At 46.2% G+C, this 13,384-nt stretch overlaps 1 protein-coding gene across 2 annotated transcripts in view; it reads left to right on the plus strand.

The window, feature by feature from the left end:
- The first annotated feature begins 9,148 nt into the window (after positions 1 to 9,148).
- Fst (follistatin) overlaps positions 9,149 to 13,384 on the plus strand; it is a 6,146-nt gene continuing 1,910 nt past the window's right edge. For both annotated transcript variants that reach the window (XM_032896850.1, XM_032896851.1), the window contains exons 1-4: positions 9,149 to 9,233; positions 11,149 to 11,340; positions 11,835 to 12,053; positions 12,412 to 12,636. In XM_032896850.1, the coding sequence (XP_032752741.1) occupies positions 9,149 to 9,233; positions 11,149 to 11,340; positions 11,835 to 12,053; positions 12,412 to 12,636 (721 nt within the window). The remainder of the gene's footprint in view (positions 9,234 to 11,148; positions 11,341 to 11,834; positions 12,054 to 12,411; positions 12,637 to 13,384) is intronic.

Consider the following 13,384-nt stretch of genomic DNA (forward strand, 5'->3'; position numbering starts at 1 on the left):
TCGGATTGTTAGATATATAGGAGGTTAATTGATTAGTTAATTTATTAAAAAGCTGGGGTAAGGCTTAGACCACTTCCTACCAAGCTTAACATTAAACTTGAGTTCAGTTCTTGGGATGGATATGGTAAAGAGAGAAACCGACTCCTTCAAGTTATCCTCAGATCTCCACACACATGCGCACTCACAATAAATAAAGATAATGAAAACTGGAGTGTTTCCTAAAATTACCTCAGCTTTGTTATATTTTCTGGGACGACCCCAAAAATGGTGATGATGATATATATGTGTATGTACTACAAGATACAGTTCAGAGAAATAGCGATGGTATGCAAAGTTCATGCTTCTGGTATACAGTGTGTACTCAATGTGAGACAATTATTAAAGATCAAAATAATTGACTGGTGCATGGACAGGAAATAGGAAGCAGGGAGAGAGTTACTCAAGATCCCACTCAAGCCATGATGGTAGCAATCACCAACTTTGTAAGACTACAAAATATATGAAGTGAGACAATAGAAAGAACGCTCTAACTTCTAAAATCTGAAGGGTTCTTGGAAGGCAAGTTGACAAAGTGTACTGGCACAGTGAACAGCCTGTGTTAGGAGCTCACGCCTTCAAAGATCTGGGTCTTAATCCAGGATCCCTGAAACCATACAATACCCATGCATAGATCCCTGTGTCTATAACTCCTCGAGAACAAATGCAAATTTTGTTTGCGAATGTGAGTGTTCTATTCTCTGTGCTATTCTGGGAAGATGGTCCATATATTGCAAAGCTGTTCAAAGGGACCACAAACATAAAAAAAAAGTTAAGAAGCACTGCCTAACAGTTTCTTCGGGAAATCTGGTGCCTTGGCAAAAATGGAAATGTTGACAGTGTGACGGTTGTGTCATCTGGCTGGCCAAAACAATGTTTTCTGTTAAAGCAAAGATTAGAAGTCTTGAGGCCAAAATGATCTCAACTAAATGGTTCTTCTACGCTATGTTTCCATCTGTCCCACATGTGAGCCATTAGCACATGCTTCCTGTTGATTTTCATACCCTGTTTGCAAGAAAATCGCACTGAGACCAGTACATTATTTAACTAATGTATTGGAGAACCAAAGAGACATTCCTCTATTATATGCTCTTTTAGATTGCTACACACTGGCTATGAGACTAAGCCTCCACTAACCAGTACTGTGTCTAGCTAACTTGCCTACCAGTTTTCTATATACACCTATAAGTATATATAGTCCCATTCTAGTTCAAAAACTAGCAAGGCTCACCATGTGTTGAAATAATTTATTTCAACACTTAATGCATCATCAGTCCTGTATTTCCACATGTTGTGTCACCGTTTGACCTCAACCCATTGTTAAATATTTAATAGTACTGTTGAATAAACAACACAAAGTATTGTTTACTTTTGAATGTGACATTTACATGAAAAAAAATAAATAAACCAATACATGCTCCAAAAGGCACAAGGTAGGTTGCCGTCATTGTTACCCTTTGATGGGTGGAAAATGAAATACAAGGGGAAGGCCAGGGAGGGCCAATGAATCAGGCAGCAACCACAATGGAGAAGATGCCATAACTCACCGAGAGAGAGAGAAGGCAGACAGTAACTGCCACCCAAGTGCTGGCAGAATGGAAGCCGCATGCTTCTGCCTCTCCGAAATGTAATGACGGATTGTTTCGAATAGGAATCTACTTACATAAAAATGATAGAAAAATATTCAGCAAACCACTAGCCAAGAAGGGATATTTCTCAACATTCGCTGGGTGTAAATTCTGTGGTGGATGGTTTTTTTTTTTTTCCTTGAAAAGACTGACTAGGGTCTAAAGGAAACACCAGTGAGAACATGTAACAGACTTTGATGAGTTAGCATGGCTCTCCTGGAAAGTGTGTGCTTAGTACAGTCTTTTTGAGGGCCACAGATGACCAGCCTTTGGAAGGATGAAGACGAGTGTCAGCCTGCACAAGGAAATGTCCATAACTTGTGCTGCTTCTCTAAAATACAGAAGTAAATACTACTCTCTCTCCCTCTCTCTCTCTCTCTCTCTCTCTCTCTCTCTCTCTCTCTCACACACACACACACACACACACACACACACACACACACACACAAACCTATTTCAACATAAGCTCTTCATTGACAAAACTCAATGTGGATCCCCTAAAGGATAGTTGAGAGAAATATTAAATTTCTTTTTGCTGTTTTTTACGTGAATGAAAAGATATACTATGTTCATAGTTTTCAAAGGTTTCTTTATGATAAAATGCTAACTCCCCACTATCACCCTATCACAACCGTAGCTCCATCAAGATCTTGTAGAAATATAAGCAAGCAGAGTCTGTAAGTTATACATAAAAACAACTGCATGACCTAATGCAATGTTGAAAAGAAAGGACGAAACAGTAGACTTATACTCTCTGACTTCACTGCCTCTGCTAGAGCTGGTAATAACAACAGTTTGGCACCGGCTTGGGATCAATACATAGATCAATAAACCAGATCACAGACCAGATATAGAGCTCAGTGATGAGGCCATGTGATTTTTTTTTTTTCTCACAAGATGCAAAAGCAAGGCAAAACAAATGTTCCCTACATGGAAAGACGACTGTCCTGTATCATTCTGCTACTGTGACAACCCACCTTATATCGGGTCATTTATATGTAAGAGCAATGTATGGGTCACTGTTTTGAAGTTCTGTTTTGTTTTGCTTTGTCCTAATCTCAAGGCATCAGCAGATTCGGTGTCTCCTAAGGCTTCTCCCTGCTTCCCAAGCATGGCCTTGTTGCTGCAGCTTCACAAGGTAAAAGGGACAGAGTCCTTCCCTTAAGCCCCTTGATGAGAGCAGTAATCCCGCCCATAAGAGCTTAGTCATCATGGCCACACCTCCCAGATGCCTTACCTCCCATTACATCTGGAGCTAAGTTCCTAAATATGTTACATTAAACCATAGCAACAGCCGTGCAAAAGTTATCAACGTAATGCAGTGGATGTCCGGAGTTAGTCTAAGTACCCGCAAACTGAACTCTGACTTTATCCTAAACAATATGTCCTTCCTGAATGAAGTCTACATCACAACAAAGATAAGACTCATGTCAGAAGGGTTTTTTTTTTTCCTTAATGACAATGACAACATCACAGATGACCAAACAACAACTGCACCAACTACTACCTCCAATATTCAACAGGAAGCCCTCAGAAAAGAGCTAATTACCTCAGTACTCGATCCACTGCTTACTGCTTAGTGGAAAGCCAAAACGAGGTATCAGAAACCAAACTATAGTAATATAACTATATTACACCAACTCACTCTTAGCCAATGAATCATCCAGGATCAATGCATTGTTTGAACCTAGTATGGGAAACCAATATGACAAATACTGGGTTTGTTCCCTTCCTGCTTTCCATGGAGTAGACTGCGTAAATGGGATTGGGACAGAAAATCCTGAAACTCACACACTGGCCTTTTCAGTCACACTCAAGTATCTGAGCCCTTTATCTTATCCAAGTTGCCTGAAACATGTAGAACTTTCCATTAATCCCACATAATATTTTTATCCTGGGGCAGAATTCAAATGGTTTAACTTAATGTCTTAACTATGCTGAGTTGAATATGCTGAGCGTGACTAGTTTGCGGGCATTTGTGTCCCAAATCTTAGCTGACTTCTGAAAACTCAAAGTAGTTCTAAAGCGAAGGGGGAAACAAAGACACACACACACACACACACACACACACACACAGTCACACAGAAAAACTGTACTCCTAAAAAGAAAGAGTGGACTGGGTCAGATTGACATGCTGTATAAAATAGCCAAATAACCATTACCTTAATGCTTGATTTAAAGGCGTATTGTATAATATTGTTTTCCAAACCTTAGTGGTTTTCATATCCTGTAGGAACACTGTTCAAGTGGGACCACACTTCTTTGCAACTCAACCAACACAGAACTACTGCTCTACCCCACCCCCTCAAATGTTCATCCCAGCCTATGAAATTGCGCCATTTCAAAAACTACCTACTCATGCCCCAACTGTCTTTTTATTTAGAAGGACAAAAATCTGACTCCTGACAAGTTTGACTTTCGGAAATCCGCCAGGTTATGACTTCCACATGGTGTGCACTCAATCTCATCTCCCTCTGTGTCTATGGTCTGTTTTAGGGACTGACGTTAAACCTGGTCGTTCTAGTATGAGTTTAATAGCTATCGTAGAAGCTGGCTTAAATCGTTTGTTAAAGGCTAATATTTTAAATTTATAAACTTCAGAAGAAAGATAGCTTTCGAAGCTGGAAAAAAATCAGAGAACAGTAGTCTTTTTTGTGTGGTGCCCAGAAATTCGGTTACAAAGTGGTTCTATTGTGTTTCTCATAATTTACATTTACTTTTTGGCAAAGCAGAAAGGAAAAAAAATCAGTCAAACTTGAAGGCATACAGCAAAAATGAAAAATGGCATTTTTTTCCTCTTCTCTTTTTTTATTTTAAAATGTGCCTTTGACATTTAGATATCAACCAAGCCAATATTCAACATTCTAAAAGGCAAAACAGTGAAAGATGCTGCAGCTGTCTTGCTGTGATGTCACTGAACAGGTGTGTGGTACTGTATGACACCATACAAACTGGATGGATCTCCTGGGGATGCTCATGGGAAACCAGTATGGAGCAGGCATTGACATGGGACTGGTTTCCTCAGATGTGACCAGAAAGTCACCCAGGATGACAAGAGTCCTGGTGACCGATCTGAGCAAATTCGGAGCAGACATTCTCCCAAACAGATCAATACTATCCAAGGTGCAGCTGAAAAACAGGATGGGTTTGTACCACTAAGCAAACACCAAAGCTGCTTATTCACAAGGCCAAAAGCAACGGGAATTTGTGTTTTCCACACTGTGTTTGCCAGTGACCTCAGCCCTGACCTACACGGCCACCCTCTCTGGAATTAGAAGTCATCTTGTGTTGGGTCTTCCAGCCACAGAGGAAGCCTATGGAATGATGGTGGTTTCCACTTTTATCAGTGTTGACCTAACCAGACGATTACATGATGCCAAAATGACTCATCAATGCAGTTAGTAAAGTGGGTGCTCTGAGTATTTGATACGGCAAAAAAGAAAGATAGAAATGAATGGCCAGACAGGGTGGCGCATGCCTGTCATCCCAGAGCTTAGAAAGTAGAGGCAAGAGTTCAAAGTCATCCTCAGCTAAATAGCAAACTGGAGGCCGACTCAGGCTACAGAAGGCCCTGTCTCAAAAGGCAAACAAAGAAAAATTACTTTTTTCCCCCAGTCATTTTGGAATTGTCTGGGTACATCTTGGATTAAATTAATTTACATAATTTTGATAGTACACACACAGAGATACGCACATGGCATTTAATTTGTGTGGGTCAACCAAATACTTTTTATTTGGATAAATATGCTTTTAACTCAAATTAATTGTTTTCTAGTTTCCATTTAGCCTGAAAAGCCACTAGTATGATCTTTTTATACTGAATTATGTGTGCTTACGTAAATGAGTATTTAAATCTAATAAGCTCATGCAAGGTATCTCAGTATTTTTACTGTTTAATGTTACTTTTAAAGGGGGAATTATAGTCCTTTAAACAATATTTCCATAAAGTGTTGAGAACGTGAAGATATTAAAAGTAGTACTTATTTTGTGAGAAAAGTTTCCACAGAGAGATGCACTCACACATCTACTCAATCGAGCTAAAAATGCCATGACGGAACAAAATGCAGATCCCACCAACATCCAACCTGGTGAACCAATGAGTTTTATTGGTGTTACTTACAGGAGCGAAAATGACTCAAAGCCTGCTTCACCCCAGCATGGGTGACAGACAGTTCACTTCACAACCCGCAGCCATCACAACAGATTCCAGAGTGTCCTTTCAAAGTGATTCTGGTCTAAACCTCTTCCAGGCAGCGTGGCTGGTTTCTGCTTCTTCCAGCAGCAGGGCTTTCTCAGAGTCTTCTTCGCAGTCTGCTTTGTAGCTCATCTTCCTTTAGATCCTAGTGAATCTGGTCAGTTTCGGGGACTTCCTGAAGCTATATTAAATTATTTGCCTTCCTGAATCAGGACTGTCCTGTAGGAGAGAGTGTTTCAATCCTCACTGTTACACAACAGTCCAATGCTAGTCTAGGCAAACTGACCTCAGAGGGGATGTGATGCTGACCAGGCCTAAGGGGTTAAGAAGGTTCAGAACACGTACTGCTCTTAGAGAGGACCTGAGTTCAGTTCCCAGAACCCATCCCATGGTCCATCTTCTGGACTTCTTGGAAACCTCCACTCACACATACATACATAATTTAAAAGAATAAATAACCTTTATTTATAAAATGATCTCATCTACAAGTGGGCACAAATGTAATTTGAGCATCTTATATGGTTTTGAAAAGTTTAAGAAAGTCCCCTCAACATTCAAAGGCTACCTGATGGCTTGAAACCAAAAGGTGTCTTTAAAATGGAAAGAAATATAAATTTCTGCAATTATGTTCCGATACTAAAGACATTCTGATGGCATTGGTAGCCACGGGATTCCGTCATCTACCACCTAAGGTCTTATGTGCACTTAAAAATGCTTATTTTCCAACTCCAGATAAGCAGTTTGAAATAGAAAAATCTAGCTAAAACAGAAGCTAGGTGTTTTGCTAGCAGGGGAAAAAAACATATGAGGTGGGGAGGGGTCAAGTAACAGTAATTGCTAGCTCTCCTTTAAGTAAAATTTCCCCCTGCAATAGGGGTGGGGACATATGAAGGGGAATAAACAAACTTTCCCTGTAGTGTATCACAGTATCTCCGAGTAAAGAAGAAATAGTTCAACTTTGAAATTCTGCAGTTAAGTGGCGGCTCCTGCAAGGGGGACAGTTTGCTATTAATTGTTAATGTCGCCTACCATTAGAGGGCACTAAACAACTCCACATTAATGCGTTGGAGGGAAGAGAGAAGGAAGCGAGGAAAGGGGAGGGAGAATATGGGCAGAGTCCGGGGAGAGGGAGGGGAGACCGAAGCCGGGAAGGGCTGGGAAAGAGAGTTGAGGGGAGTGGGAGGAGGGAGGAGGGAGGAAAAAGCCTGAAGAGGAAGGAGACAGACAAACAGACAGACAGAAACAGACAGAATGAATCTGGAAAGATTAAGAAGGATGTGGAGCCCCAGAGCCGTCTAAAGTGAGCAAAAAGCCGGCTCTCCCGGGTCACCCGCTCCCCTCCCCGCCGCTCCGGTCCTCACGACTGTAATTATAAAGCGAAAAGCGGCGGCGAGGTCACCCGTTTTTACCAGCCTGCTGCACCGAATGCGCGCGGTGCAGGTGCGGCGGCCGCGGGGCTTTGTGATTCATGCCCACTTTCAAAGGGGGGCTTGGGCCCGTCTGAGAGGCACCCAAACAACTGTCTTCTAATATTAGCACGGCTGTATTTCGGGATCTATTATAGTCTGTCCAGACAGATCCCATTGTAATGGGACCTTTTATTAAAAGATTAGCACTATCTCCTGCAGTTGGTGGAAAAAAATCTGTTATCACTGAGTTATTTGCAGTTGTGGAGGGGGTAGGAGGAGGTTGATGGAAGATGGGGGGGGAGGATGAGAGGAGGAGGGGGGGGGTGAGGGCGGGGGTAGGGAAGAAGGGCGAATTTGAAATCCGTAGAGCAAATCCCAATGACCTGGGAATGTCCAAGAATTTTGTCTGCATAGTTCGCTGTTTGTTGTCGTTCGGGCTTCAGAAGCGAAAAGAATAGAAATTTAAAAGGCAGCTTTGAAATAAACAATATAGCATTTTCCGTGAAGTAATCGTTTTATATAAAAGGAAATATCGCCTCCTCAGTTTCATTCAGCCGTGCCAGAAAATGTTATAAATGAGAAGACCCGCCAACTTTCGGCGAAGAATGCCAGGCGTTGCACTCAATAAACTGAAGCTGCAGAAGTTCATTATCATGGTGCAATTTTTTTTTTTAATATGAGAGAGAGAGAGAGAGAGAGAGAGAGAGAGAGAGAGAGAGAGAGAGAGAGAGAGAGAGAGAGAGACTCAGGACAGAAACTGGGGCGTCTCGGAGCGGGGGAGGAGGGGGGCAGACCGCCTACGTCGGCGCCCCCGCTCGGGGCTGCGACTCCAGACGCGACGAAGTGAAAGGGGAGAAAAGAAAGGGAGAGGGCGAGACTGCCGGGGGCGGCCGGCTCCGAGGTGTTAAACATTTTTGTTTGCCTCTGACTTGTGGAGACCGAGGGCCGCCTCTCCGCAGCGCTCGGCCCCGGTGGAAGGTGCCCGGGGGTCGGGGTTCTTAGCAACCTACTGCAGGCTGGGGGGAGTGGGAGGCGGGGAAGCGGGCAGGGTGGCCGCAAAGTAAGACACACGCATGAGACCTCGGGACACAAAACGTCTCCGGGACCCCGCGCCAAGGCTCTGCGGGAAGGATCCTGAAACTGCTCCCCGGGGCGTTTCAGCAGCTCCGGGATCCTGCGGTGTGTTGCACAAGTCTCTCCGGAGCGCTGGAGCAGAGGTGCTGGGGACCAACTCCCGGGGTCCCCGCGCTCCACCGGCCGCCTCCTCCAGAGCCCTCACTTACACGCGCACACACGCGCACACGCATGCACACACACACACACACACACACACACACACACACACACACACTCGCACGCCACCCCGGGCGCGCCGGCTCCGAGCGGCGGCGTGCAGGACTGAAGTGGATGTTCCTCCCCACCCCCGACGCGTCGCCCCCCAGCCCCCGCCCCTGCCTCCTTCCCCCTCCCCTCCCGCTCCTACGCAAATAAGAACTCGGCGATTCCCCTCCTGCCGCTTTGATTTCGGGCACCTCCGACAGATAATTGGGAAGGGTTTCCAGAAGGTGGGAAATGTCACCTGATTCACACTGAACTTTTAAAAGCTCCCCACCCCCAAAGAGCCGGCACACCCTCGGTCGCCGCCGCCCTCCCACAGCCCCACACACTGGGAGACCGCCCACCGCAAACCTCGGAGACCCCCGTCTAGATTTAAAGCGCGGCTGCGCCCGGCTTCTGACGTCCATTGAATCGCGCGGGCGGCCGGTGGCGAGCGCGGGGCTGCGCCGGGATCGCTGCGCCCTCCGCCGCTCGCCTCTGCGACGCGCGCCGCTCGCCCTAGCCACCCGCCGCCGCGCTCCTCGCCCCGCGCCTGCCCCAGGATGGTCTGCGCCAGGCACCAGCCCGGCGGGCTCTGCCTCCTGCTGCTGCTACTCTGCCAATTCATGGAAGACCGCAGCGCCCAGGGTGAGTGGAGGGGATGCGCCCAGAGGTTCGGCTCGGGCAGGGGTTCTACTTTTCTGTCGTCTCCACTTGGTCGGTTGGGACCGACGCGGCTCTAGGAAGATGTTGGAACCACCCGGCTACTCCTGGAGAAAGGAACGGGAGGAAAAGACTGAAGGCGGTGACACTTTGGGATAGAGAGAGGAGTTTAGAGCCAGGTTATCCTCAAAAAAGAGAGGGCTCGAGTGGGGGAGCTGGAGCCTCAGTAGTTAGGGGTAGATGCTCCAAGTTCTGGTCCTAATGACTTCAGATGTTATCTCCCCTGGCTGGCTCGAGAGAAGGGCGAGCATCCATAGCTTGGAGAGTGCAGTCGACCTACTAGCAGTCTACCCATCTTCCTTCCATATCTTTTGGTGACTTTTTTTTTTTAAATGACGGAGTGGGGGATGGGAGATACCGAATTTTCTTGGGTGGCTTGGGGGACGTGGTTTCAGAAACTTTGCCCAAACTTGGAAATGTGGGTACTGAAATTTTTAGAGGGAGGTAGTTTTACGCTTAGCAGATGCTCCTTCTACCCCTCTCCCCCAAGCCCCGCGAAAAAGAAGAAAGAAGAAACCAAATTATTAGCCCGAAGTGTTTTAAGTACTTTAGTTTTCTCCACTTTGCCTCATTCCTGTTAACTTCTGTGAAACAAGCAACCCATGGGCTATTTAGACTCCGACCTGGATTAAAAAGCAAATTTCTGAAGTTTATCTTCTAAAATTAAAAATGGATTTATTTTATTACAATTAGTCTCCAGGCGGGATTTTTTTTTTTTTTAAATAATGGTAACCGCGCAGCTTGCGCTCCAATTGCTCGAGTCACTTTGGTGATTCATGAGAAGTCTGCTTGTCCAAAGTCCGAAGACATAAAAAGGGACAGGGGAAGAAACTATCTGTAAAGTGGTTCTTGGTAGACATGAGGTAGGTATGTGTGACCCAGCTCTAACACTGCTGCGTTGCCTGTTGGAGCGGTAAGGTTTTGTGTGTTGTACGCTGCCCTCCCGGGCACCGGCCCTAGCCGTCTGCCCGACACTAGGCTGGGCAACCCGCCTTTCTGATAGGGGCGCTGCCCTGGGTGCCGGGACGTGGGCGCCAGGGAAAGCAGCCCTCGGAGATTTCGAAAGACCGTGGTGGCTGCGGGCGTGCTCCGAGCTGGCGGATTGCAAAACGGGCCCGTCGGGCGGGCTGCGCCTCGAGGCTGCTCAGGGCAGATCCAGGCTGGGCCCGACTGCATTTTTTTTTTTTTTTTTTGCTTTCATTTTTCACAAATTTCTTTTTGCCTGATCTGTTCCTGCAGATTCATATTCATTCTCCCTCCCCCCTCCTCTCCTTCGCTCCCTCCTTCCCTCCCTTCCACGTCCCCCCCCCTCTTACTTTCTTAACCCCTGTCACAAAAAATTCTCTTACCGCCTACATGAAACCAACATGTAAAAACATCCGTCGCATCCTGTTTTTGTCAGGTTCTTTAATCTGTTCTTCCAGTCGCTGCAGGTTATGAAATGGGACGAATAAAAGTAAACAGTCTAGTAAAAGTCAATGCAAGCTGCACGTGTTGTGTCTGGGTCACTGGTAACTGACATTGATATGGCTAGGCGCAGCGGCTGCTGCTCTAGCCCACCTCCCACCTCGGTGACCGGTCTTTCCCCACTCACTCCTTTGGAGATTCATTCTCTCTCTCTCTCTCTCTCTCTCTCTCTCTCTCTCTCTCTCTCTCTCTCTCTCTCTCTCTCTCTCTGTGTGTGTGTGTCTTCTCCCTTTCTCCTTCCCCCCTCTCCCTCCCCTCCCCCCCAATCGCTTGCTCCCCAGCCCCACCAGGCCTCCTTGCCCGGCTCTAAGCAGCCTTCCCTCCCACTACCCCTGGCTCACTCATTCACCTCCTGATCCCCGTCTCTTCACAGCTGGGAATTGCTGGCTCCGCCAAGCCAAGAACGGCCGCTGCCAGGTCCTGTATAAGACAGAACTGAGCAAGGAGGAGTGTTGCAGCACCGGCCGGCTGAGCACCTCGTGGACCGAGGAGGATGTGAACGACAATACTCTCTTCAAGTGGATGATTTTCAACGGGGGCGCCCCCAACTGCATCCCTTGTAAAGGTGGGCCTCCTCTCCTCTAGGCGGCAGGCCCTCAGTAGAGGGCGTCTTGCCCTCAGCGTTCCTACTGTCTGGCTGAGGTTTAGGACTGGCAGAGTTTTGTTTCTCCATTTTTTTGGTTTTGTTTTGTGGTTTTTGCTTTTTTTGTTTTGGGAGGGTTTTGTTTTGTTTTGTTTTGTTTTACTTTTACCCCGGGTGGAGTTAGTTAGGTGGAATCTGTCTCGGCTTGCGCCGAAGGCAAAACAAGGTCAGAAGAGGTCAGTCCCAGGCTTCTTAGCTGAGAATGGTAATGAAAAATGGTAATGACCAACCAGTGTGGTCTTTGAGAGAATTTAGATACAGGACTTGGCCTGAGGTCCCCAACCCCCATATCCCTTCCAGGGGACTGTCTGGGGCCCTCCATCTCGGTTGCATGATTGCGCAAGACACTTGAGACCACTAGTCCACCCCACCCCACCCCTGGCTGACCCTCCAACTGCCTTCTTTGCAACTCCTAGAAACGTGTGAGAATGTGGACTGTGGACCCGGGAAAAAGTGCCGAATGAACAAGAAGAACAAACCCCGCTGCGTCTGTGCCCCAGACTGTTCCAACATCACCTGGAAGGGTCCAGTGTGTGGGCTCGATGGGAAAACCTACCGCAACGAATGTGCTCTCCTCAAGGCCAGATGTAAAGAGCAGCCGGAACTGGAAGTCCAGTACCAGGGCAAATGTAAAAGTAGGTCCTACCATTGAACATCTCCACACATTCATAGACCCTTGAAGACCCAATGGGGCATAGATAGTACCTAAAGTGGTACCAAATAAAGGGGCTCTTATCTAACTCCTAAAGGGTAATGGAGGCAGCCTGGAGTCACAGATCCTCTGGGAAACAGCCAGGCTCCCCAGATGACGGCTAGGATCTGTATATTTTGCTTTTAATGATTTCCTTCATAATATCAGCTGCTTACTCCCCAAGGACCAGAAGGTGCCTATTAAAAAAATCTCTCTCTCTCTCTCTCTCTCTCTCTCTCTCTCTCTCTCTCTCTCTCTCTCTCTCTCTCTCTCCCTCTCCTCCCTCCCCCCTCCCTCCCCAGAGACTTGCAGGGATGTTTTCTGTCCAGGCAGCTCCACTTGTGTGGTGGATCAGACCAATAATGCCTACTGTGTGACCTGTAATCGGATTTGCCCGGAACCCTCATCTTCAGAGCAGTCCCTTTGCGGGAACGATGGTGTGACTTACTCCAGTGCCTGCCACCTGAGAAAGGCCACCTGCTTGCTGGGCAGATCCATTGGATTAGCCTATGAGGGAAAGTGTATCAGTAGGTATTCTGGATTGAGGAGAGAAAAAGAAATGGGAGAATTAAAAGAAATGTTTTAATAGTGTGGGGGCTAACCAATGAATAAATCCATTAAACATTCCTCCTGAAAAGCCACTGTCTTTTAGAAGTTGCATTGACACGCCAGCAAGAAGCAGAAAACAATTTTCTATCTTAGAAAACTTAGAACTCACACAATTTTACACATTTTTTTTAAAGTGCCAGACTTGCTGGAGGCGAAAAATAATTACTTAACAGTTCTTAAAACCTGTTACCGGATTCCAGTAATTGATGGAATTTGATTTTTTTTTCTTAAAACCCCACTTGTAGAAAATAATCAGATGCATAGTTAACTCGAGGAGCTTGTGAGATTCTGACCCAAAGATTCTCATTTTCTTTAGTGCAGTTCTATAAGGTGCAGAAAGCACAGTGTGTGTGTGTGGGAGGGGGTGTGGATGTGTGTGTGTGTGTGTATGTGTGTGTATGGATGTGTGTGTGTATGTGTGTGTGCGTGGATGTGTGTGTATGTGTGTGTGTGTGTGGATGTGTGTGTGTGTGGATGTGTGTGTGTGTAGATGTGGATATGTGTGTGTTAGATGTGTGTGTGTTTTTGTGTGTGTGCAGTAGATGTGTGTGTGTGAGGTAGATGTATGTGTGTGTGTGTAGTAGATGTGTGTGTTTGTGTGCAGCAGATGTGTGTGTGTGCAGTAGATGTGTGTGCAGTAGATGGGTGTGTAGTAGATGTGTGTGT

Source organism: Rattus rattus, chromosome 3 (genome assembly GCF_011064425.1).
Source record: "Rattus rattus isolate New Zealand chromosome 3, Rrattus_CSIRO_v1, whole genome shotgun sequence".
Lineage (NCBI taxonomy): Eukaryota > Metazoa > Chordata > Mammalia > Rodentia > Muridae > Rattus > Rattus rattus.